This window comes from Mobula birostris, chromosome 31 (assembly GCF_030028105.1).
Source record: "Mobula birostris isolate sMobBir1 chromosome 31, sMobBir1.hap1, whole genome shotgun sequence".
Classification (NCBI taxonomy): Eukaryota; Metazoa; Chordata; class Chondrichthyes; order Myliobatiformes; family Myliobatidae; genus Mobula; species Mobula birostris.
Window position 1 is genome coordinate 35751400 of NC_092400.1, and position 24576 is coordinate 35775975.

A 24576-nucleotide genomic window follows, 5' to 3' on the forward strand; every position below is an offset into this window, starting at 1 on the left:
AAAGCAATTTGACAGGATTGTGAGCAGAGGGGTACTTCTGGCAAATTGCATCTTGGGCCATCAAGCTAATCCAGGATGCTGCCTCTGGATTCTTTAAAGACATTTTACATGATGCTCACCCTATTCAAAATCAGGTCCAGCTGGCTCCTCCAGTGTAGACTGAGAGAAGTACTGTTGTTGAAAGGGTGATCTTCATAGGCACAGAAAGCGCAAGCAGGGTAACTATTTCACAAGTGTCTATAGTAATGTTCTAATATTACATTACACCATGGTAACCGAAATAAATGGAAATAATTTGGAAAGTTTGCAGCTCGGGTGGTTGATGGTTGGACTGAGTTGTTCTCCAATCTTGGCAATTTACTTACAAACTAGGTTCGTCATCATCATATGGTGCCAAAACATTTGCAACTAAACCGCCAAGATTGCAGAACAATTCAACCCAACTGAAATAAATCTTATCCTCAAATGCAAATCATATGGATTTTCTAAATTAGGAATCCTTAGTTTGTGTTGGTTGTTAATGCAATTAACACATTTCACTTTATGTATTGATGTACGTTTGATAAGTAAATTTATCTCAATACCACTGGTCAAGAATGTAATTTTGTTCGATGTTTATGTATGACTTTTGGGTCTATTGAAATGTGCAAAGGAGGTTCTAATCCTCACTGTTTAACTGCTTTCCTAATATTCATTTTCTTTGTTAGGGCTTCAAGTACCTGTATTTAACACCTCAGGACTACACCAGAATTAGCCCTATTAACTCGGTGCACTGTGAGCATGTGGAAGAGGATGGAGCATATAGGTGGGTGTCATCGCAGCACACATTCAATGTCTGAAATCTCTGGTTCACATTTGAAAATGGGAGAGGGGTGGTAAAGGGCACTACAATTCTGCTGTACTTTTATTGATGAGTTGATAAAGATTGTTACAAATAGCTTTCTCAATGATCCATTTTATTTAACTTGAAATATTCCTTTAAATAGACATACCACACTCCTTTATTATAGAAACGAAACCATTCTAGTAGCTCTCAATAACAATCGAATAAAACTACTGCTAGCTAATAATGGTGCAATAGTTCAATTTAATATCAGAAAATGTTTACAGTATACATCCCGAAATTCTCACTCTTTGCAGACATCCACAAAACAGTGCAGCTACTAGGACTTGATGTTTCAATCTGTATGGTAAGTTGGCACTCTCAATGTTGGCAGTGGGCTTGGAGTGGTGACAAGGAGGGAGGGTAGGTACGTCATCGGGGTCATCAGGTGGGCACCCTCCTTCTTTGACGTTTCGTTGATAAGCCCACGACGTCTCCAGAGAGCTCAACAGTGCTACATGGCGTCCCAGATACACCCCTCTCAGTTCCATACCCTCCTGTCTTCATCTTGCAGCCCAGTTGTTGTCTTTCCTTTTAGTCCAAATCCAATCGCTGCTTTCTTCTGCAAAGAACCTTGAACTGAAACAAGCAACACACACAAAATGCTGGTGGAACACAGCAGATCAGACAGCATCTATAGGAAGAAGCACAGTCGATGTTTTGGGCCGAGACCCTTCATCAGGAGTCCCGTGTATAACTCTGTATGCCTGGAAATGCTGTTCTTGGTGTAAATATATGTTTGGACATACTGTTATTTTATTAAACAGCAAGGTTGTGTTATCCCTGCTCTGTAATAATGTATCAATGTCTGTAACTCTCTGTGTGTAACACAAATGCCTAGAAATTGGACTTCATCCTTGGTGCCCAAAATGGAAGCCCCATTAAGTACTAACATCCTCTTGGTTTTCACAAAAAATTACAAAATTAGGCAAATATATAATTAGTAAATATTTTAGGGTGGCTTTCATCCTGATTGTTACTATAAAAATGCAACTGTGTAGTTGCTAACAGCCCAGGAGAGGAGATACCGGAGGCAGTATTGGAGAGAGCAGAGGTTGCTGTAGCCATGTTGGAATCCGTATTTGGCTGCGGACTGGCCCTTCCCATCAATGCTGACCTCCAGTGTTCACATGGTTGAAGGCGAGCCGGACCAGGACAGCATCCCGTGCACCATCAGTCTATAAGCCATGCCGCTCAGGGACTTGGGCTATACTATTCTTTTCTGACTGTATGTTTTTCTGCTAGCGTAACTGTGCTGTGTGCAGTGTGCTGTTGGCACTGCGTTTTATATCTTGGCCCCAGAGGAACGCTGTTTCATTTAGCTGTATTCATGTATGTGGTTGAATGATAATTAAACTTGAACTTGAGCTGCCTGCAAAGGTTGCAGCAATCATATCTTTGCCATCAGTAGTCAAGGTTTCAGCCTTAATGAACCCTTCCCAGCACAATGGCATGAAAGCAAAAAGGTGAGAGAAAAAATGAAGGGGAGGAAACACATATCGTCAATATACATCGTAACAGTACACCCCAATCCTGCAACAGTGTAGATCAGGTCCTGAGCTACAAGGCACAAGCTTCCCGGTCTCTGTTGTGCATAGCTGTGCTAGACGCTGGAGGATTCAGAAACAATTTGTGAAAAACGCCAAGTATTTTACGTGCAGGCAGGCAAATGCAGGGAGCAACATATTGCTATCACTTCATTTCACACCTGTTTTGGCAAGTTGCTACAGGATATGCAGCTTGTCGTACCAGGAGTTGAAAATAAATTTAATATATTGTTCCAAATTCTGTCAGGAAGGCAAAGATGACCCTCGATGATATTATTATGTAAACCAACTATGTCAGAGTCATGACAGCTCCACTGAAATGCATCTCTCCCAAAAATGCCTGCTCCATTTCCACAGGGCTCGATTTCAGCAAGAAATTGTTACTGTCGCGTTATGGCTTGAATGACACTGCTTATATGCCCAATTTGCACAGAGAATACGGGCACAAATGGACCAACGTTTTTGGCTTTCATATTAGTATGTTTAATATTCTGCTTGCAAACTAAGTGCAAGCTCTGTTGGTATGCATATCTATCGTGCTTCAACCAATTTGTGAAGCTGTTAGAGCAGAGTTACTGAGTAACTGTGAAGGTTCACAAATTACATCTTTTAAATGCAAAATCGCATGAAAATTGCTCTCTCAGTTTAGGATAAAATTGCCTTGGGTTTCCTATGTTGTACTATTTCAGTCCATGTTTCTATCTGTGATACAACTTCAAGGCTGAAGCATGGCTGACATCCGTCTGCCTCGAAGGACAATAGCTGACGATCATCATCGCAAGCCTGGGCAAAAGGTACGGAGATCCTGAGATGCCCATTCGTCAAGATCCCTCTCTCGGCCTCACCAGTGGAGTCCAAAGGAAAGAACATAGAACATAGATTAGTACAGCACAGTACAGGCCCTTCGGCCCACAATGTTGTGCCGACCCTCAAACCCTGCCTCCCATATAAGCCCCACCTTAAATTCCTCATATACTTGTCTAGTAGTCTCTTAAACTTCACTAGTGTATCTGCCTCCACCACTGACTCAGGCAGTGCATTCCACGCACCAACCACTCTCTGAGTAAAAAACCTTCCTCTAATATCCCCCTTGAACTTCCCACCCCTTACCTTAAAGCCATGTCCTCTTGTATTGAGCAGTGGTGCCCTGGGGAAGAGGCGCTGGCTATCCACTCTATCTATTGCTCTTATTATCTTGTACACCTCTATCATGTCTCCTCTCATTCTCCTTCTCTCCAAAGAGTAAAGCCCTAGCTCCCTTAATCTCTGATCATAATGCATACTTTCTAAACCAGGCAGCATCCTGGTAAATCTCCCCTATACCCTTTCCAATGCTTCCACATCCTTCCCATAGTGAGGTGACCAGAACTGGACACAGTACTCCAAGTGTGGCCTAACCAGAGTTTTATAGAGCTGCATCATTACATCACGACTCTTAAACTCTATCCCTCGACTTATGAGAGCGAACACCCCATAAGCTTCCTTAACTACCCAATCCTCCTGTGAGGCAACTTTCAGGGATCTGTGGACATGTACCCCGAGATCCCGCTGCTCCTCCACACTACCAAGTATCCTGCCATTTACTTTGTACTCTGCCTTGGAGTTTGTCCTTCCAAAGTGAACCACCTCACACTCCTCTGGGTTGAACTCCATCTGCCACTTCTCAGCCCACTCCTGCATCCTATCAATGTCTCTCTGCAATCTTTGACAATCCTCTACACTATCTACAACACCACCAACCTTTGTGTCATCTGCAAACTTGCCAACCCACCCTTCTACCCCCACATCCAGGTCATTAATAAAAATCACGAAAAGTAGAGGTCTCAGAACAGATCCTTGTGGGACACCAGTAGTCACAATCCTCCAGTCTGAATGTACTCCCTCCACCACCACCCTCTGCCTTCTGCAGGCAAGCCAGTTCTGAATCCACCTGGCCAAACTTCCCTGGATCCCATGCCTTCCGACTTTCTGAATAAGCCTACCATGTGGAACCTTGTCAAGTGCCTTACTAAAATCCATATAGATCACATCCACTGCACTACCCTCATCTATATGCCTGGTCACCTCCTCAAAGAACTCTATCAGGCTTGTTAGACATGAAAGCTTATGAAGCAGTACGTTTAGCACCAGCTTGGCCACTGGAGCTGCCGGAAGGATGTTCAGTGATGTCCAGCTGCCTTGGGGACTCCGCTCTGGATTTTCTGTCTGGGTTTATTCCTGTGGCCTTTGTCCCTCCCGAGGCTGCCCACAAGGCCGTGGGGCCAACTACCCGTAGCTGGGGATCTGGTTTTCGAGCAGCAGGGTGTGTCCACACACCAGTGGGCCTGTGTGCTACTTGTGCAGGGGCCAGACCTCCTCCCCGTCCTCTGTGGTTCAGCTGGATTTCCGAAAGGAGGTCAGTTTCCTTGTGTCGCCAGTGAGAAGGCGCTGCATGAGGCTTGCTGCTGGAGAGGCTCTGTACTGGCAGGGAGAGACTTACACATTCCGCAAGACTGCTAGCCAGCAGTGGAAGCTGGAAGTGAGAGCAATAAGCACTACCCACTACACTAGCACACTGGACGTGTCACAGCAACCATTTTAACAGCAGGCTGAAGCATATATATTATGAAACTTCAGCAGTCCCTTCAGTTCGAAGTTCAAAGCCAGTGATGCATCACATTATGGCACTAAAATACACTTCAATTTCTGACTGTATTATTTGCTGTTCCCAGTTAAAATTTAGTTTAGAAATCTAGAATAAATCATGAATGCAGATATTACTATTGTTAATATGAAGAGAAGGAATTTTATCTAACCAAGATCCAGTAATCTCCTAAACCTAAATTGACATTGATGGACATTCTAAAATGGATTAACCATTCTTCCAGCTACTTCAACTAACACTATGAACCATAAAGATATTCCAATGACTATAATGATAGCTATTAACTCTCTTCTATGTCTGATATGATAGCAGGAGGGGTCTACTTCTCCAGACTATCAGAAAAGAATGTACAGTACGTTTTTGGTGAAATTATGTCTTTGTATGGAAGCAGCATTTTATTCGTGAAAATACTACCTTTGGGCTTTACTCCAAGCAGAAGTTACACCAATGTGCGTAGGCTCCTAAATGTGACCTTTCTAAATGTTTTCTAGATATGTCATAACTGACATTATCGGCAAGGAAGAAGGCTTGGGAGTGGAGAACCTACGTGGAGCTGGTACCATTGCTGGAGAATCCTCCCTAGCTTACAATGATATTGTAACAATCAGTCTGGTAAGTGTGACTGACCCTGCTCTGTCAGAGTCCGGTTTATAAGGGAATATACAATGACGTTGCTCAATTAAGCTGGGTGAAAGGCTAAGCAGGCCAGGCAGCATCTATAGAAAAGAGTAAACAGTCAACATTTTCAGACCAAGAGCCTTCGTCAGAAGCTCAAGTCCTGGAGAAGGGTCTCAGCCCAAAACTTTGACAGTTTACTCTTTTCCACAGATGCTGCCTGACCTGCTGAGTTCCTCCAGTATTTTGTGTGTTGTGCTTTGGATCTCCAGCATCTACAGATTTTTTTTTCGTGTGGGTGATAGGCTGCTTTGCAAGGATACACATGTAATCTACAGTCTATTGATCTGATGAGCTGGGGTCTGGTGCTCCTTCAAGGTTAAAAACTCAAATAATATTTGCAAAAAGTGATTTCAAGAAGTGAGGTGAGAGTGACTGCCCTTGACATCATAGCAGCACTCAACTGAACGTAGCATCAAGGCTGAGGTTTCTAGGCTTCAAAGGCAAAGCAGCCCAGCAGCTAAAGTCAAACCTCATACAAGAGAACATGATCATAGTTGTTGGATATCAATCATCACAGACCCAGTACATCATGGCAGAAATTCCTCAAAGCATTGTTTGGGACCCAAACGTCAACTGTTTCCCAAATTAAGAAAAAGAAACTTTTCAGTCCTGAAGAAGAGTCTCGGCCCAAAACATCAACTGTTTATTCATTTCCACAGATGCAGCCCGACCTGCTGAGTTCCTCCAGCATTTTGTGTGTGTTGCTCAAGAAATCGAGATGTTTGCTGATGATTGTGCAATATTCCAACACCAACTTCCCAAGGCAATTAGGAGTGGGAAATAAAAGGCGGATTTGCCACCATACACTCAAATTTGAAAAACAAATATAAAAGAAATTAATACCAATCAGATGGATTTCTATTTTAAGCAACTGGTTAGTTGTAAACTGGTGAATCTTCCTTGATATTGCTGATAGAATGATGGAGGAGTTGACATTTTTATAAAAATTGGAAGACAGTTGGGCAATTTCTTAATTTAATTTTTAAATACACATCATTCACTTCCAAATCCCTCCATCATTTCCCTCAGTATTGTTGCAATTTCTCTCTCAACCCTCAGCTAGCTGCATTCCTTCAGTTCTGGCCTCTTCAGCATCTCCACTTAGTTAATGTTTGAACTGATCAGTATAGGTGGAATGCATACAAAACTTTTTATCATCATCTCAGTACATGTGAGAGTAATACACTATTTACCAGTTAAAAAACCAACGCTTTGGAATTCCCTCTGTCACCTTGAATCTCTCTTGCCTTCTTTATGATACTGCTCATGACCCACCCCTTCACAGATGCCAAGTTCTCATGTACTCAATATTACATTTAACTTGGCAATCCTTCTGTGAGGTGTCTTAAAGTCTTAGGTATTGAGAATAGTTGTCTTAATTATGTTTTTGCAATTGTGGGGAATGGAATAAATGGTTAGAGGATTAAATTGAATTACAGAGGCACTGAAATTGTAGAAGTTAATTTAATAATTGCATTGTCAGGATTCTTATAATTTTTCATGGATAGTAATAAAGGTTAGTTTATAGTGAATTAAAGTAAAAGTGTAATAAACAAATTATATTCATTTATTTAGAGTAATATATATGACAGTATTTGTCAAAAGTCTTCTGCACATGTAAAAATTCTGTGAAGTGAAAATATATTGAAAAATAATCAATTGAAAAGTTTTTGAGTATCAAATGAATTACTATAAAGAGCAGTAAACAGTAAATAACTAAATCAATCAAATCAATATTTTGTGTGACCACCTTTGGCCTTTGAAACTGCATCAATTCTCTTTGGTACACTGTTGTGCAGTTTTATAAGAAAATTGGCTGGTAGATTGTACCAAGCATCTTGGAGAACTTGCCACAGTTCTTCTGTAGACTTTGGCTGTTTCGCTTGTTTCTGTTTTTTCCAACTAATCCCAGGCAGCCTTGATGATGCTGAGATCAGGGCTTTGTGGAGGACATGCCATCTGAAACCATCTTAAGAAATCTCGCATGCCTAAGACTTTTGCATAGTACTATATATGTACAGTATATTCCCTTTTAGCCATTGAGACTTTTCCTGAGAATAAAATAGGACCATAATACCATAAGACATAGGAGCAAAATTAGGCTATTCAGCCTATCGAGTCTGCTCCATGATTCCATCATGGCTGCTCCTAGATCCCACTCAACCCTTCTCGCCATATCCTTTGATGATCCGACCACAGTCTGTGGAAGAGCATTCCAAAATTCACTACTCCCTGGCTAAAAAAATCCTCCTTACCTCTGTTCAGAAAGGTCGCCCCTCAGTTTTGAAGCTGTGCCCTTTCGATCTGGATGCCCCCACCATAGGAAACATCCTCTCCACATCCACCCCATCTTGTGCTCTCAACACTCAGTAGGTTTCAATTGTTTGGGGTTTCCCCACACATTCTTCTAAATTCCAGTGAGTACAGTCCCAAAGCCACCAAATGCTTCTCATATGTTAACCCCTTCATTCCTGGAATCATCCTTGTGAACCTCCTCTGGACTCTCTCCAATGACAACACATCCTTTCTGGGATATGGGGCCCAAAACTGTTGACAATACTCAGTGCAGCCTGACTAATGTCTTATAAAGCCTCAGTATTAACTCCTTGCTTAGATATTCTATTGTCCCCAAAATAAATGCCAATATTGCATTTGCCTTCTTTACCACAGACGCAACCTGTAAATTACTTTCTAAGTCCCTCGATATCTCTGATGTTTGAACCTTCTCCCCATTTAGATAATAGTTCGCTCTATTGTTCCTTTTACCAAAATGCATTATCATACATTTCCCAACACTCTATTCCATCTGCCACTTTTTCTGCCCATTCTTCCAATTTGTCTAAATCCTGCTGCAATCACATTGCTTCCTCAGCACTACCTGCCCCTCCACCTATCTTCGTATCATCCACAGACTTTGTCACTTAGCCATCAATTCCATTATCCAAATCATTGAAAAACAATGTGAAAAGTAGCGGTCCCAAAACCGACCCTTGAGGAACACCACTAGTCACTGGCAGCCAACCAGAAAAGATCCCCTTTATTCCCACATGCTGCCTCCTGCCTGTCAGCCATTCCTCTATCCCTGCTGGTCTCTTTCCTGTAACACCATAGGATTTTATCTTGTTAACCAGCCTCATGTGGCACCTTATCAAATGCCTTCTGAAAATCCAAGTAAATGACACCTACTGCCTCTCCTTTGTCCACCCTGCTTGTTACTTCCTCGAAGTAACAGATTTGTCAGGCGAGATTCCCCTTTACAGAAACCATGCTGACTTTTTACTTATCATTAGTCTCCAAGTACCTTGAAAACTGTTCTTCAATAAATGACTCCAACACTCTTCCAGCCACTAAGGTTAGGCTAATCAGCCTATAATTTCCTTCTGTTTGCCTCCTCCTTGCTTAAAAAGAGGAGTGATATTTGCAATCTTCTGGTCCTTTGGGACCATGCCAGGATCAAGTGATTCTAGAAAAATCATGACCAATGCATCTGTTATCTCTTTAGCAACCTCTCAGGACTCTGGGTTGTAGTCCATCTGGTCCAGGTGACTTATCCACCTTAAGACCTTTGAGTTTGCCTGGCACTTTTTCATTTGTAATAGCAATGGCACCCACAGACTCTGGCACACTGCTAGTGTCTTTTACAATGAAGACTGATGCAAAGTACCCATTAAGTTCATCTGCCATTTCTTTGTCTCACATTACTACCTCACCAGCATCATTTTCCAATGGTCCAATATCAACTCTGAGCTCCCTTTTACTCTTTATATAACTGAAAAACTTCTTTATATTATTGGCTAGCTTGCCCTCATATTTCATCTTTTCCCTTCTTATAGCTTTTTTAGTTGCTTTTTGTTGGATTTTAAAAGCTTCCCATTCATTTTTGCTACCTTATATACCCTTTCCTTGGCTTTAATGCAGTCCCTAACTTCTCTTGTCAGCCACAGTTGCTTACCCCTGCCATTTGAGAACTACTTCTTCTGTGGGACATATCCATCCTGTACCTCGTGAACTATTCCCAGAATAGTTCCCAGAAACTTCAGCCATCTCTGCTCTGCCATCATCCCTGCCCGTATCCTCCTCCAGTCCACCTGGGCAAGCTCCTCTCTCATGCCTTTGGAATTCCCTTTATTCCATTGCAATACTGATACATGTGACTTATGCTTCTCCCTCTCAAATTGCAGTATGAATTCAATCATATTATGATCACTGTCTCCTAAAGGTTCCATATAACAATTACAGCACGGAAACAGGCCATCTCGGCCTTTCTAGTCCGTGCCTGGTTCCTTTATATTAAGCTACCTAATAAGATCTGGGTTATTACACAACACCCATCTAAGATAGCTTTTCCCTGAGTAGACTCAAGCACAAATTGCTCTAAAAAGCCATCTCGCAAGCATTCAATAAATTCCCTCTCTTGCAACTTTCCCAACCTGATTTTCCCAATCTCCTTGCATGTTGAAGTTCCCCATTACAATTCTGTCAATACCCTTAATGCATGCCGTCTGTAATAATGTGATCAGACTGCTCATTTGCTCCATATTATTGTTGTGTGGAACAGGGAGAAATATGGTAGAATGATTTCATTTCCGTAGTCTGTCTTGTAATATTTTCAGGAACACAGGGCATATGTAGATAAAGTTGGCATGGCTGCTCAGTAGAGAGCTTGTGATGGTGGCCATTGCTCTGAGTGGGAAAAGGGCAAGTTTTAAAAGCTGCAACAGCCGTCCAGAGGGAAGGAGTTCAAGTACAGTGATGGTCATGGGTGAAGTACAGTGCCAACTGATATTGATTGTCCCACTTCCCTTTTTATAGTTGGTGAAGTTGTTTGGGGTTTCTTTCCCCATGTTGTAATGGTTCAAAACCTCAACAAAAGTAGATAAATTGAGATTTCAGCTGAACGTGTTAACAACCTAGTAACAAATTTGGAAAAGGGAAATTCTTTAAATGTTAACTGTCTGTAGAAGCTTACATTTAAATATTTTATATAATTTACTTTAAAATAATTATTTATTTTATTATATTTTATTGTCTTATTCTCATTATTTATTAAATAATTATATTATTTTAAAATAATACTACTTGCCCACCCTCTGGGCTTCCCCCCCTCCCCCTTTCTTTCTCCCTAGGCCTCCTGTCCCATGATCCTCTCATATCCCTTTTGCCAATCTACTTTCCAGCTCTTGGCTCCATCCCTCCCCCTCCTGTCTTCTCCTATCATTTTGGATCTCCCCCTCCTCTCCCACTTTCAAATCTCTTACTAGCTCTTCTTTCAGTTAGTCCTGACCTAGGGTCTCGGCCCGAAACGTCGACTGTACCTCTTCCTAGAGATGCTGCCTGGCCTGCTGCGTTCACCAGCAATTTTTATGTGTGTTGATTTAAATATTTTATATGTGCTTCGCAGGTAACGTGTCGTGCAATTGGAATCGGAGCATACTTGGTGAGATTAGGACAACGCGTCATCCAAGTGGAGAATTCACACATTATTCTCACTGGAGCCAGTGCACTGAACAAGGTCATAATAACACTTACCAGTTTCTGTTAGAGCTAGCAAAATGGAACTAAATTTCAATTCACATGTGCCTAGTGGGCAATGAACAGAACATATTCTGAGAGAGTGAAAATCAAGTATAACTACAATAAGTCAGGGTGTTGTGCTTTCTTTCCAAGCAATTGTATTCATATTCTGTAAAGAATATATCTATGAAGCCATTGAATCTCCAGTTGGAAGGATCCTATTGGTAACTAATTAGACATTAATTTCAGTTTAGAAATGAGCAGAAAAGGACAGCAGGACAAAACTGTCACGGATACATTATTTAGATCTTAATCTAGCCTCCAAAAACAAAGGAAGATTGATCTTTGCAGTAAAAAGTTAAAACACTTTTTTGAGACAGAATAAAATGTATTTTGTTCTTTATGGAACGATAGTGTATTTCACCTGAAGCACCAACAAAAAAACTTTAATAAATAAAACATATTTTGTTTTCGAAACTGAAGGACCACCCTGATTTTCACTGACTCACAAGATTTCTCTCTTTCCTCATTAATTTTTTGAACCTTTAGTAGCTATTTTTAATTTCTTCCTATTGTTTCTGGAGTGAATACTAATTCCAGAGGAGGTCCAAGTCACAGTGGCGTAGTGGTTAGAGTAACGCTATTATGGCACCAGCGACCTGGGTTCGATCCTGCTGGTGTCTGTAAGGAGTTTGCACTGCTTAGGTTTCCACTGGGGGCTCTGGTTTCCTCCCACATTCCAAAGATGTAGGTTAATTGGTCACATGCGCAGTAATTGGTCATTGACCCTATTACCATGCCGTATCTCTAAATGAGTAAACAAATGAAAGTCGTAGGCTTCCATGATCACAAAGAAAGTGGCTGTGCTCGTTTTTACTCTCACCCTTAGTACTCAAGTCATTGTTTGTTTTAATATTCCTGACAGGTTCTTGGTCGTGAAGTGTACACATCCAACAACCAGCTGGGTGGAGTTCATATAATGCACAACAATGGGATTTCACACATCACTGTTCCTGATGATTTTGAGGGAATTTATACCATCTTAGAATGGCTCTCTTACATGCCTAAGGTATTCCCCTGAAGGTTTCATGTTTTACTTTGTGGGACTACATTTTGGAGTGAAAAATGGAAGTTCCTTTTCAACTGTTGAAAACTTCTAAATTTGCAAATTTTTTGAAAGGTTAAATGAATGAGTCAATTAATAAGGTCAGTGATATAATGTCTATTTTCCAAGCAAAGAACTATGTTTGTTTTGTGGGAAAGGAAGAAAGGAAGAATTTAAGAAATGCCATGAATATTCAGACATAAGTGAAGAAAAATTAAAGGGATATTTCTTCTGTCTCTTTCAGTTAAGAAGTATAAATAAGCTATATTGTTTCAAACTAAATCTTCCTCTATCCCTTAAGACTTCTTTCTCGTACAGAGGATGGGAACTATTAAATAGGGTCTGATTCTAAAGGTGTTATTTGTGTTCAATATTGAAAGGTTTAATAATGGTTTGGTTTCCAATCGGACTTTTCCAAGCCTCCAGTAGTAACACAAGCTAAAATACATTTTTAAAAAATTATTCTTTTCAATTCAGGGTTAGTTGTGTTTTAATCAGCTGGACCTTACAAGTGGATAGTTAAATCTGAATGTCAAGAATTAACACTTGTTAAAACAAACACAAACATACACCATCACTAGTTATTGAACAAAACATTTTGGGGATGAGGTAAATTGTAATTCTGTGTGCACCACAAGATAGTCCCACCTGCTTTCCCTGCTCCTGCATGTACTAGATCTAATAGGTTAGTTTTTAATTTCTGTGTTGTTAGGTTGTCTTGCATTATTCCTTTTGGGATATAGACTGAAATAATCTGTGGGTGAATGTTTCATTCTGTTAATTCAGAACAATACAAGCCCAGTGCCTATAATCTCCCCCAAGGATTGCCCTGAGAGGGAAATTGATTTTGTACCAAGCAAAGCCCCATATGATCCTCGCTGGATGCTGGCTGGCAGACCTCATCCAAGTAAGGAAGCATTCAGATTGTTAAAGATGATTCACCACCCATCTGCAAAGTAATGCAATTATAGATTGTGAAATTCTAACAGTGATATGCAAGTATTCAATGAGTAAATCTCTCAATATTATGTCATTCAAGTTATGGATTATTTGTAAACAATGGGGGAATACTTAACCAAATAGCAGAAAAGACTATTTCTGCTCCAGAATGTGAATGTACTGACTTAGGGGAGCAGATTGTTCCTTACACCATTTTCCTTCCTCTACAGCTGTCAAAGGTGCTTGGCAGAGTGGTTTCTTTGACCATGGATCCTTCAAGGAAATTATGGAACCCTGGGCACAGACTGTAGTGGTGGGAAGAGCAAGGTAGAAGCCACTAAACTGCCACTTCGATAGTTTTTTTGAGCCTAAAGTTGAGAAAAGAACAGATAAATACTAGCAGCTTTAATCTGTACCCTATGCTTTTCTCCCATGATAAAGTTTCCATTTAAATGAAGAATCTTCCCACTATCTCCTTCTTTAACTCAGGTTGTTCCACAGCCTTTCGTTGTTCCTAAAATTTACCCAAAATCTGCAATCATTTTATTAGCATTGGCTACTTCAGCTTCATCTTGCTTCCCAGAGTTATGGATCATGGGGTTCTCACTTCATCTTGCATTTGTAAATTACATTGAACTTGCAATGTATTTCTCAAAGAGAATTAGAACTCCCATTGTGGTTACTTCATTATGAGCTCTAATTTATTTATGAAACACTCTAAATTAATGTTCATTCAGCACCCGTGTAACTTTGAAATGGGTGTCAGTGTGGAGATACGTCTCTACCAAAAGAGATGAAAGGTGCTCCTTACCTCTGCTAGCCTGCAGGTCACCCTTGGGCAAGGTGTAGCACTTGCTTATCCCTCCGCCTCCAGTCAGGGTCATTTAAAGCCACGGGATCAGATGGTGGATGGTCATATGAGCAGTTGGTTATGCAACCACTGATGCCAGGCAGACAATCTCTGAAGAGTATTGATAATGGTTGGAGTCATCCATCTTGTAAAGACAGTGCCCAGAAGAAGGGAACAGCAAACCACCTCTGCAGAAAACTTTGCCAAGAGCAAACATGGTCATGGATAGAGAAAAGAATCAGAACAAAGCGAAGGGGATCTTCCCCACAGGTAACGATCATGATCGGCCATGTCACATCACACGGCACATGACGATGATGATGATCAAGTTTGAAAACTAAATGCAGTCGATGACTACAATGCTGCGAAGGAGATTATGCTGTGTTAGCTTTTCAGATATCATGAATTTACATCATAACCCTGTATTTCTCAAACATACTCTCAAGATGAATTGGATTTGAAGTGTTATAACATCTATGTTGATAAATTTGTCATACCCTGTAGATTGCTACATTTATTGCCAGTTTAGAGCTGTCTTACATTAAAACTGCATTGGTTGGAATTTTGAGATTTTTTTAATAGAGAAACATAGGAACATAGAAAACCTACAGCACTATACAGGCCTTTTGGCCCACAAAGCTGTGCCAAACATGTTCCTACCTTAGAATTGCCTAGGCTTTACCCATAGCCCTCTGTTTCTCTAAGCTCCATGTAGCCATCCAGGAGTATCTTAAAAGACCCTTCTTAAAAGACCACGTCTGCCGGCAGCCCATTCCACGCACTCACCACTCTCTGTGTAAAAAAACTTACCCCTGACATCTCCTCTGTACCTATTCCCAAGCACCTTAAACCTGTGCTCTCTTGTGGCAGTCATTTCAGCCCTGGGGAAAAAAGCCTCTGACTATCCATACAATCAATGCCTCTCATTATCTTCTACACAATGAAAAGGGACATTCCAAATAATAAAATTATTTTATAAATTAATTAATTAAACCAAATAAAATGCTAATTTTGAGCACTATGAAAAGTACCTCAAAAATAATTTTTAAAGTATTTTTTGCTTTTTAAACTACCTGATTTATTTCAGTAAAATGGATACTTTGTCGTTGTTCTTGTATTTTGAGACAATATGCTAATTCATGAGCAACAACAAGGAAAATCCATATGTAACTATGCAAAATATGCTGATTATACACTAGAAGATGGTAGTAAAAATTCCTGATGACTGTTTGAAAAATTTGGAAACAATATGGAACGAAGAAACAATTACTTCACCAGTTCTGAGCACATTTGTTTCAAACTCCTTTCTAAATATGGATACGTGCAACTATAACCTCAGAATCTGCCACAGGAATACTACTGGATTTATTTTTGTTTTTTCACTGTCTGGGCGTTTAGTGATCGAACATCCCTAATGTATCGTTAGATGATATTGCTGAGCCACCGTCTTAAACCTCTGGTGAAACCATTCCTATGTTGGTGTTGGACAGGGAGTTCCAGGATGTAGACACAGCACTGACGAATGTTGATGTATTTCCAGGTCAGATAAGTGTGTACTTTGGAGGGCAGCCCACAATGCCATACGACTTTGTCCTTAGAGACACTGGTTGTAGTTCTTGAGAGGTTCAAGTTCCAAGGTACGTTTATTTTCCAAGTATGTATGCAGTATACAAGTCTTAAATTTGCTTTCTCCAGACAAACATGAAACAAAGAAAACTATGGAAGGCATTCAAAAAAAAAAATCAAACTCCACACGTACAAAAGAAAACACAAATCATGCAAACTGCAGCAAGAACATCAAACCCCCACACACAAAAACACAAATCATGCAAACTGCAGCAAGAACATCAACTCCCCCACACACAAAAACACAAATCATGCAAACTGCAAGAATATCAAATCCCCCCACACACAAAAACACAAATCATGCAAACTGCAGCAAGAACATCAAACCCCCCCACACACAAAAACACAAGTCATGCAGACTGCAATAAGAATATCACCACTACCCCTACCAGCCCTTCTCCCCCCACCCCCCGCGCAAGAAAACAAACAAATCTCACAAGTGGCAACCAGAAAGAACGGGTGAAAACACAGAATATAAAAACATAACTCTGAACGAATTCACAACAACTGCAATCCAATCCATAAATCGCAGATTCTGAACTTCGGTACCATCCTCTGACAGCATCACAGGAGAGACAGAGAGAGAAAGACCATTCAAATACAGGGGTTTTCCCTCCGGAGCAGCGAGCGAGAGGCTAGCAATGGTGATGAACGCTCACCTCGATGTTTCAATCTTCTTCAATGCTTTAATCGGCAAGATTGGTGAAAAATGGAGTTGATCATGGTTTCTAAGCCTCTAGACCTTGCAGCTGCTCACCTCCTGGAATCTTCTTGGAGACAACAGAGGACCAGATCATGCAATCAATCTTCCAATTGTAGATCACAGGCTCCCACTGTACCAGAAACATATGCAAAATGAGAAGAGGTGAAAGAAACAGTTCTCTGAACATTGTGGAAGATGACATCCGAGGTAGTGTTGTTTATTGACCCTGTCTGGGGGCTGTTGGAGAGGCCAGGGTGAGTAACTGCATTACGTTTTTTAGACGGGTACACACTCCAGCCATTGATGAAGGTCCAGAATGTTTCAGATAGAATAATCAAGCACCAGCTGAAACATTCGGAAGGCTGTCAAGCAGGTGACTTTGTCTTAGATAGTCCTAAGCTTCTTGAGACTTAAAGTTACACAGCATGGAACAGACCCTTCAGCCCATCTGGTAATTCTGACAAAGAGACCTCATCCAAGCTCATCTCAGTTGCCATTGTTTGGCCCAGAAACCTCTAACAGGAAGGAGCTTTAGAAGGAAATTAGCAGAGCCAGAAGGGGACATGAGAAGGCCTTGGTGAGCAGGACTAAGGAAAACCCCAAAGCATTCTACAAGGATGTGAAGAGCAAGAGGATAAGACGTGAAAGAATAGGACCTATCAAGTGTGACAGTGGAAAAGCGTGTACGGAACCGGAGGAGATAGCAGAGATACTTAATGAATACTTTGCTTCAGTATTCACTATGGAAAAGGATCTTGGTGATTGTAGTGATGACTTGCAGCGGACTGAAAAGCTTGAGCATGTAGATATTAAGAAAGAGGAAGTGTTGGAGCTTTTGGAAAGCATCAAGTTGGATAAGTCCCCGGGACTGGATGAGATGTACCCCAGGCTACTGTGGGAGTCGAGGGAGGAGACTGCTGAGCCTCTGGCAATGATCTTTGCATCATCAATGGGGATGGGAGAGGTTTCAGAGGATTGGAAGTTTGTGGATGTTGTTCCTTTATTCAAGAAAGGGAGTGGAGATAGCCCAGGAAATTATAGACCAGTGAGTCTTACCTCAGTGGTTAGTAAGTTGATGAAGGAGGTCCTGAGAGGCAGGATTTATGAACATTTGGAGAGGTATAATATGATTAGGAATAGTCAGCATGGCTTTGTCAAGGGCAGGTTGTGCCTTACGAGCCTGATTGAATTTTTTGAGGATGTGACTAAACACATTGATGAAGGAAGAGCAGTAGATGTAGTGTATATGGATTTCAGCAAGGCATTTGATAAGGTGGCCCATGCAAGGCTTATTGAGAAAGTAAGGAGGCATGGGATCCAAGGGGACATTGCTTTGTGGATCCAGAACTGGATCCTGGGGTCCGAGTCCATAGGACGCTCAAAGCAGCTGCGTAGGTTGACTCTGTGGTTAAGACGGCATATGGTGTACTGGCCTTCATCAATCGTGGAATTGAATTTAGGAGCCGAGAGGTAATGTTGCAGCTATATAGGACCCTGGTCAGACCCCACTTGGAGTACTGTGCTCATTTCTGGTCGTCTCACTACTGGAAGGATCTGGAAGCCATAGAAAGGGTGCAGAGGAGATTTACAAGGACGTTGCCTGGATTGTGGAGCATGCCTTATGAAAACAGGTTGAGTGAACTCGGCCTTTTCTCCTTGGAGTGACAGAGGATGGGAGGTGACCTGATAGAGGTGTGTAAGATGAAGAGATGCATTGATCATGTGGATAGTCAGAGGTTTTTTCCCAGGGCTGAAATGGCTGCCACAAGAGGACACAGGTTTAAGGTGCAGAGGAGATGTCTGGGGTAAGTTTTTTACTCAGAGTGTAGTGAGTGCATGGAATGGAGGAGGAAATGATAGGGTCTTCTAAGAGACTTTTGGATAGGTACATGGAGCTTAGAAAAATAGAGGGCTGTGGGTAAGTCTGGTAATTTCTAAGGTAGGGACATGGTTGACACAACTTTGTGGGCCGAAGGGCCTGTATTGTGCTGTAGGTTTTCTATGTTTCTATGTTTTTAATCCTTTCCAAGCCATGTACTTATTCAAGTGTCTTTTAACATGTCCAAAATTAGATGCCAGTTGCCAAATGTTTGTTAAGAGAACCATGTGATGTTGCATGAGTTGGAAGAAGCTTTACTGTACCCAGATTCAGTATATGGATGAGTAGATGTCTGTTCTTAGTCTTTTTCCTGCAAGAATGTGGTACTGGGAGACTTGACAGGCCATGTCAGAAGGCATTGAGATGTCAACGCGTGGGCTGGGCCTGGGGTCGGATTTGAACTCGGGTCTCTGCATTGTTTGTTCAGATCTGGTAATTTCCCCACTGGACCTCAGCATACCAGTGGCTTCTTTAGAAGAAATGTTACCTAACTTCAATAATCCTGAACTCGGGCCCCTCGTTGTTTTGCACAGATTAGGAGGAATCCCTGTGGGAGTTATTGCAGTGGAGACTCGGACCGTTGAAATGACAAACCCAGCAGATCCAGCTGACCTGGAATCAGAGTCAAAAGTGAGTAAGTAATCTCCATGGATAAACTCACACAACACACTGGAGGAACTCAGGAGGTCAGGCAGCATCGTGCAGGGAAATAAGCAATTGATGTTTTGGGCTGAGACCCGAGTTCTGATAAAGGTTCTCAGCCTGGAACATCAACTGTTTATTTCCCTTTATAGATGCTGCCTGACTTCCTGAGTTCCTTCAGCAATTTGTGTGTGCTGCTCAGCATCTGCAGAATCTCCTGTGTCTCCATGAATAAGCAATGTTTTAGAACAAAGACAGACAGCACCTTCTAACTGAGAAGTGGAAACCTACTCGTTGGGTCAATCAATGAGGAGTGCTCTTGACAGGCTACTGATTAGAGTTTCTGTTATTTAACAGATTGTTCAGCAAGCTGGACAGGTGTGGTTTCCAGACTCTGCTTTTAAGACAGCACAAGTTATTAAAGACTTCAAGCGAGAGCGGCTTCCCCTCATGGTTTTCGCTAACTGGCGGGGCTTTTCTGGTGGAATGAAAGGTAATCTTTATGGTTGTCATTGAGCCTTAGGGTCATAGAGCACAGAAACAAGTGGTCTGGCCCACCATGTCTATGCCAGCTAATGCTCCTATCTATACTTGCCCACATTCAGCCCAGAGTCTTATTCACCTTGGTGACTCACTGCTCTCTATTTTTGTTGAATGAGCTAGCTTCCTTCGTTGGATCTCCAGCAGCTAAAGGTTAAAGACAAAGATTGGCCTTATTTGTCAATTGAAAAGTACAGTGGAATGCTTCTTGTGCCTCAAATCAAATCAGCGCAGTTTATGCTAGTCCTGACGAAGGATCTCAGCCTGAAGTGTCGACTGTACCTCTTCCTAGAGATGCTGCCTGGCCTGCTGCGTTCACCAGCAACTTTGACGTGTGTTGCTTGAATTTTCAGCATCTGCAGAATTCCTGTTGTTTGTGGTTTATGCTGGGAGCAGTATCACCATTATTCTGGTGCCAAGATTGCATGCCCACAATTTACTAACCCCAACTCAATATGACATTGGAATGTGAGAGGAAACCTACATGGTCACAAGGAGAACATACAAACTCCTTACAGATAACAGCAGGAATCGAACCCTGATCAGTGATCGCTGGTGCTGTAAAGTTATTGTCTAACTGGTACACCACTGTGCCATCGTCAGGCAGTCTGACAAATATCAATTGAAAAGGTAGGCTATTGAACTGGGAGGTAATGGGCTTCCACTTTTGTTCATTATGTGGTGACAGTGACTTATTTTGACATCTCTAATGTTGGGTTTCTTTTACTTCATTTTCTAAAGTGCAGTATAGACTTGATGGCTGAAATCAACCTTAAAAACAATCTTTAAGTCCATTTTCTTGTCTTTTGCTTTCAGATATGTATGATCAGGTTCTGAAGTTTGGTTCCAGTATTGTAGATAGTTTAAGGGAATTCCAGCAGCCAGTGCTGGTTTACATTCCCCCTCATGCTGAGCTCCGAGGAGGTTCGTGGGCAGTTATTGATCCAACCATCAATCCACTTTACATTGAGCTGTATGCGGACAAAGAAAGCAGGTACCAAACAAGGAGAATGACATCCATAATCTTCTGCTCTGAGATATATATATATCTGACTTATTTTTGGATGTATTGCAAGTCCTCCGATCAGTTCATTAGTAATTATCTTTGGAGCACACTTTAGAAACTTCTCCCTTTCACTCATTCCTCAGAGGAGGTGTGCTGGAACCTGAAGGAACCGTAGAAATCAAATTCAAGCGGAAAGATTTGGTGAAAACGATGAGGAGGCTGGACACCATTTATTCAGACCTTGCTGACCAGTTGGGTAAGGACAATATTACCCTGCTATAAGAGCATGTTAATATTATACATGGACACTGTTTTCCTGGTGTGGCTGTCTGGGTTTTCACTTATGTAACTTTTGTAGGTTCTCCTGAACTTTCTGAGCAAGCCCGCAAAGATCTTGGAGCCAAACTGAAAGCACGAGAGGAGTACTTATTTCCGATTTACCACCAAGTGGCAACGCAGTTTGCTGACCTCCACGACACTCCTGGTCGGATGCAGGAGAAAGGAGTTATTACAGTTAAGCAGAATTCACTGTATTTTCTTGGTCTTTACGGTAGTTCTTAAGTAGAAACAATGCCAAAATTTGTAATACAGGTTTAAAACCCTAGAATGAGCAACTAGTCCAAGCAGTCACTTTGTGTAAATGGGGTTTTATGATCACAAGAAGGCAAATGTGAAATGTAAATCAGTGAAACTACTTCTGCATTATTACTTCAGTATACCGAAGCAGGTTAATGTCTGTCAAGTATTAGAAAAAAGCAGTCCAAACTCCCACAAGTTATAGGTCCAAGTTTACTATTACTATGTTAGTCACAGAACACTACATTACAGAGACAGGCACTTTGGCTCACCAAGTCTGCCAAATCTGTCTATTCCCAATGATCTGCACCTGGACTATATCTCTCCATACCCTTCCCATCCTATCCATGTACTTAACCAAATTTCCTGGACTATATCTCTCTATACCCCTCCCATCCCATCCATGTACTTATCCAAATTTCTCTTTAAGCATCGACATCAAACGTGCGTCCACCACTTCTGCTGGCACCTTGTTCCACAGTCACATGATCCTCTCAGTGAGAAAGTTCCCCTTAAACATTTCACCTTTCACCTATAGTTCTAGTCTCACCCAACATCAGTGAGAAAACCTTGCTTGTTTTGCTCTTACCCTATCTAGAACCCTCATAATTTTGTATACCTCTGCTAAATCTCCCCTCATTCTCCTACGCTCCAGGGAATAAAGTCCAAACCTGTTCAACCCACCTCTGAAACTCTGGTCGGCAAGTCCCAGTAGTATGATTGTAAATTTCTCTGCATCTTTCCTGTAAGTAGGTGACCAGCACTGCAAACGATACTCCAAATTCAGCCTCACCAATGTCCTCTACAACTTCAGCATTACATCCCAGCTCCAGGACTCAGTACGTTGACTTATGAGGGTGAATGCTCCAAATGCTCTCTTTATGACCCTATCTACCTGTGATGCCATTTTCAAGGAATTCTGGATTTGTATTCCCAGATCCCTCTGTTCTACTGCACTCCTCACTGCCCAACCGTTCACTGAGTAGGTCTTGTGCTGCTGTTCAATACTGAGTGTAGAGTGCGACTTTTAAACAACACCTCACTTTTGCAGCCAGGATGTCAGTCGGGTGATGTGATTTCTCACCATGTTACTAATTTCATGACTATTTCATCCGACTGAAGTTCTGTCCTTGCCACCATAATCAGGAAGAAACTTCTCCTTCACTGTAATTAAATAAGTAACTTTCTTTTTGAATATAGTGCATGTTACCTACTGGAATAATTGTCCCATAGAACTGTTGAATCCAACGTTTTGTTTTGAGTTTAAAAGTAGCATCTTTCCGTCGGTGGTTTAATGGGTAAATGATTCCCACAGCCATTAACGAATGAGCCATTAATACGAGAGAGATTGAGGGCTGCAGGAGACGGAGGAATCCTTTGATCAGCTGTGTCTACACTCACAAATTTGGTTGCCTCGTTGCCTTCCTTTCATGGAAGAGCAGGCAATTCAGTCAGAGTTTCAGAGAAGACAAAGGCTGGAAGATAAGTCTGTATGATTTATGATCTCATTAAAAAACTCGCACCCAGCAGTGTATCTGTGATCTGCTACACTCGATTTCTTCAGCACACAATATTATTCATCTTTATCACTCATTATGATCATTGGGATGAACTGCGTCTACTGACTGTCCTCGTTTGGTACAACTGCTGTCAGGCCACCCTGGATCTGAACACAGCTGTTTGGTGCGTTTCAGGATGTCTTGGAGTGGAAGACCGTCCGTGCATTTTTCTACTGGCGTCTGCGCCGACTGTTGCTGGAGGAGGTGGCAAAACAAGCTATTATAAAAGCGAACCAGGAGCTGAGTGATGGCCACATTAAATCCATGCTGCGGAGGTGGTTTGTAGAGACAGAAGGCACCGTGAAGGTCAGTGGAGAAGTCAGTATTGTCAATGTGGAAGCACAATCTGTCAATGCAGTCTTTAATAAGTTATGAATTATATTTCTGAATTTAAATTTATGCGATTTTATTTATTATTTATTTCTTGAGATGCATTACAGAGTAGACCCAGCAACTGCCGACTTAACCCCAGCCTAATCAATTTACAATGACTGACTAACCTACTGACTGGTACATCTTCGGACTGTGGGAGGAAACCAGAGCACCTGGAGGAAACACACACAGTCATGGGGAGAATGTACAAACGCCTTACAGACAGCCGTGGGAATTGAACCCGAGTCGCTGGTACTGTAAAGTGTTGTGCTAAGCACTACACTGCCATGATGTCAACACTGCCCTAGACTGAACAGTGTTCTGGTCTGTCCAGTACCTGCAGTAAATACTGAACTGTTCTGACACAACAGAGAAACAATGACCTGTTTTCATGTCTATCATCAACACACATGATTTTCATACGTGCCCAATGTGGTCTCATATGTTTTTATTTCTCTTTCCTTCAACTGCCCATCTATCATAATACCTGCTTCAGTAATTAATTTCACATGGACCCACAACCTCACAACATACTGGTTAAAATCTATTTTCTAAAAAAAAAACATTTTAGCTGTTTGTTTCCTTCAATCTCAAGAAAGAATCTCTTTCAATGTCTCCTTCATTCATCATTTAAATATCTCTGTTCTGTTTTGATGGAATGAACAGGGGAAGCTACTTCTCAGCTTTTTCTTTGGTCACACAAGTTTATCAATTAAAATGTCATGAACTGTGGAAAAAAAAGAATAATAAAGTTTTCTCTATCGAGTAGATTTATTGAACTATGAGGTAGTTTGACGTAGGCTATGACATTTGCCAAGCTGAAGATTCTCTTACAATAAGCAATGCGTACATGATGAAAAAATGAATCCTCCAGAGCAGAAGATTTATTTTTCTTGTACATAAGAGTCTCCCCTGCCAGGAAACCTATGGATGCTCCACAATTTGGTTTCATCCTTTTGGATAGATATGTGGGAAATATGTAAAGCTGGGATTCCAGTCCAGATGGCAATTGGTGAAATGGACGGGTATGAATAATGGCAAAAAATGATTCAGTTGATTTGTCTTCATGGATTAAGCAGAAGGAATTGTTAGTTTTAGAAGAAGGCAATGCTCACTGAATAAATTTAGGTACAAAGATTATAAATGAAACATGAGTTGTTTACCATTTGATAATCACAAGAAACTCTGCAGGTGCTAGAGTTCTGGAGTAACACACACAAATTGCTGGGAGGTAGAAATATCTAATGCCAGAGGACATGCACTGAGAGTGAGAGAGGGTAGGTTTGTGGTAGAGACAAATACACCAGTGACTTTTAAGAGACACTTAGATAAACATGTTGATATGAGGAAATGGAGGGGTATGGACATAATGCAGATAGGCCTTTTAGCTGGTTCAGCACAACATTGTGGGCCAAAGGGTCTATTCTGTGTTCTATGTATCTCAGCAGATCAGGCAGCATCTGCGAAAAGAATAAAGGGTTGGCATTTCAAGCTAACACCCTTATTGTGTCCT

At 41.4% G+C, this 24576-nt stretch overlaps 1 protein-coding gene across 1 annotated transcript in view; it reads left to right on the plus strand.

Moving 5' to 3' along the window:
• Positions 1–24576, plus strand: part of acacb (acetyl-CoA carboxylase beta) — a 169683-nt gene that overhangs the window by 138267 nt on the left and 6840 nt on the right. Inside the window, exons 41-52 of the mRNA XM_072247887.1 lie at positions 708–805; positions 5566–5686; positions 11154–11264; positions 12192–12335; positions 13158–13278; positions 13541–13637; positions 18902–18998; positions 19368–19503; positions 20367–20544; positions 20700–20812; positions 20915–21069; positions 22827–22997. Of these exons, the coding sequence (XP_072103988.1) occupies positions 708–805; positions 5566–5686; positions 11154–11264; positions 12192–12335; positions 13158–13278; positions 13541–13637; positions 18902–18998; positions 19368–19503; positions 20367–20544; positions 20700–20812; positions 20915–21069; positions 22827–22997 (1542 nt within the window). The remainder of the gene's footprint in view (positions 1–707; positions 806–5565; positions 5687–11153; positions 11265–12191; positions 12336–13157; positions 13279–13540; positions 13638–18901; positions 18999–19367; positions 19504–20366; positions 20545–20699; positions 20813–20914; positions 21070–22826; positions 22998–24576) is intronic.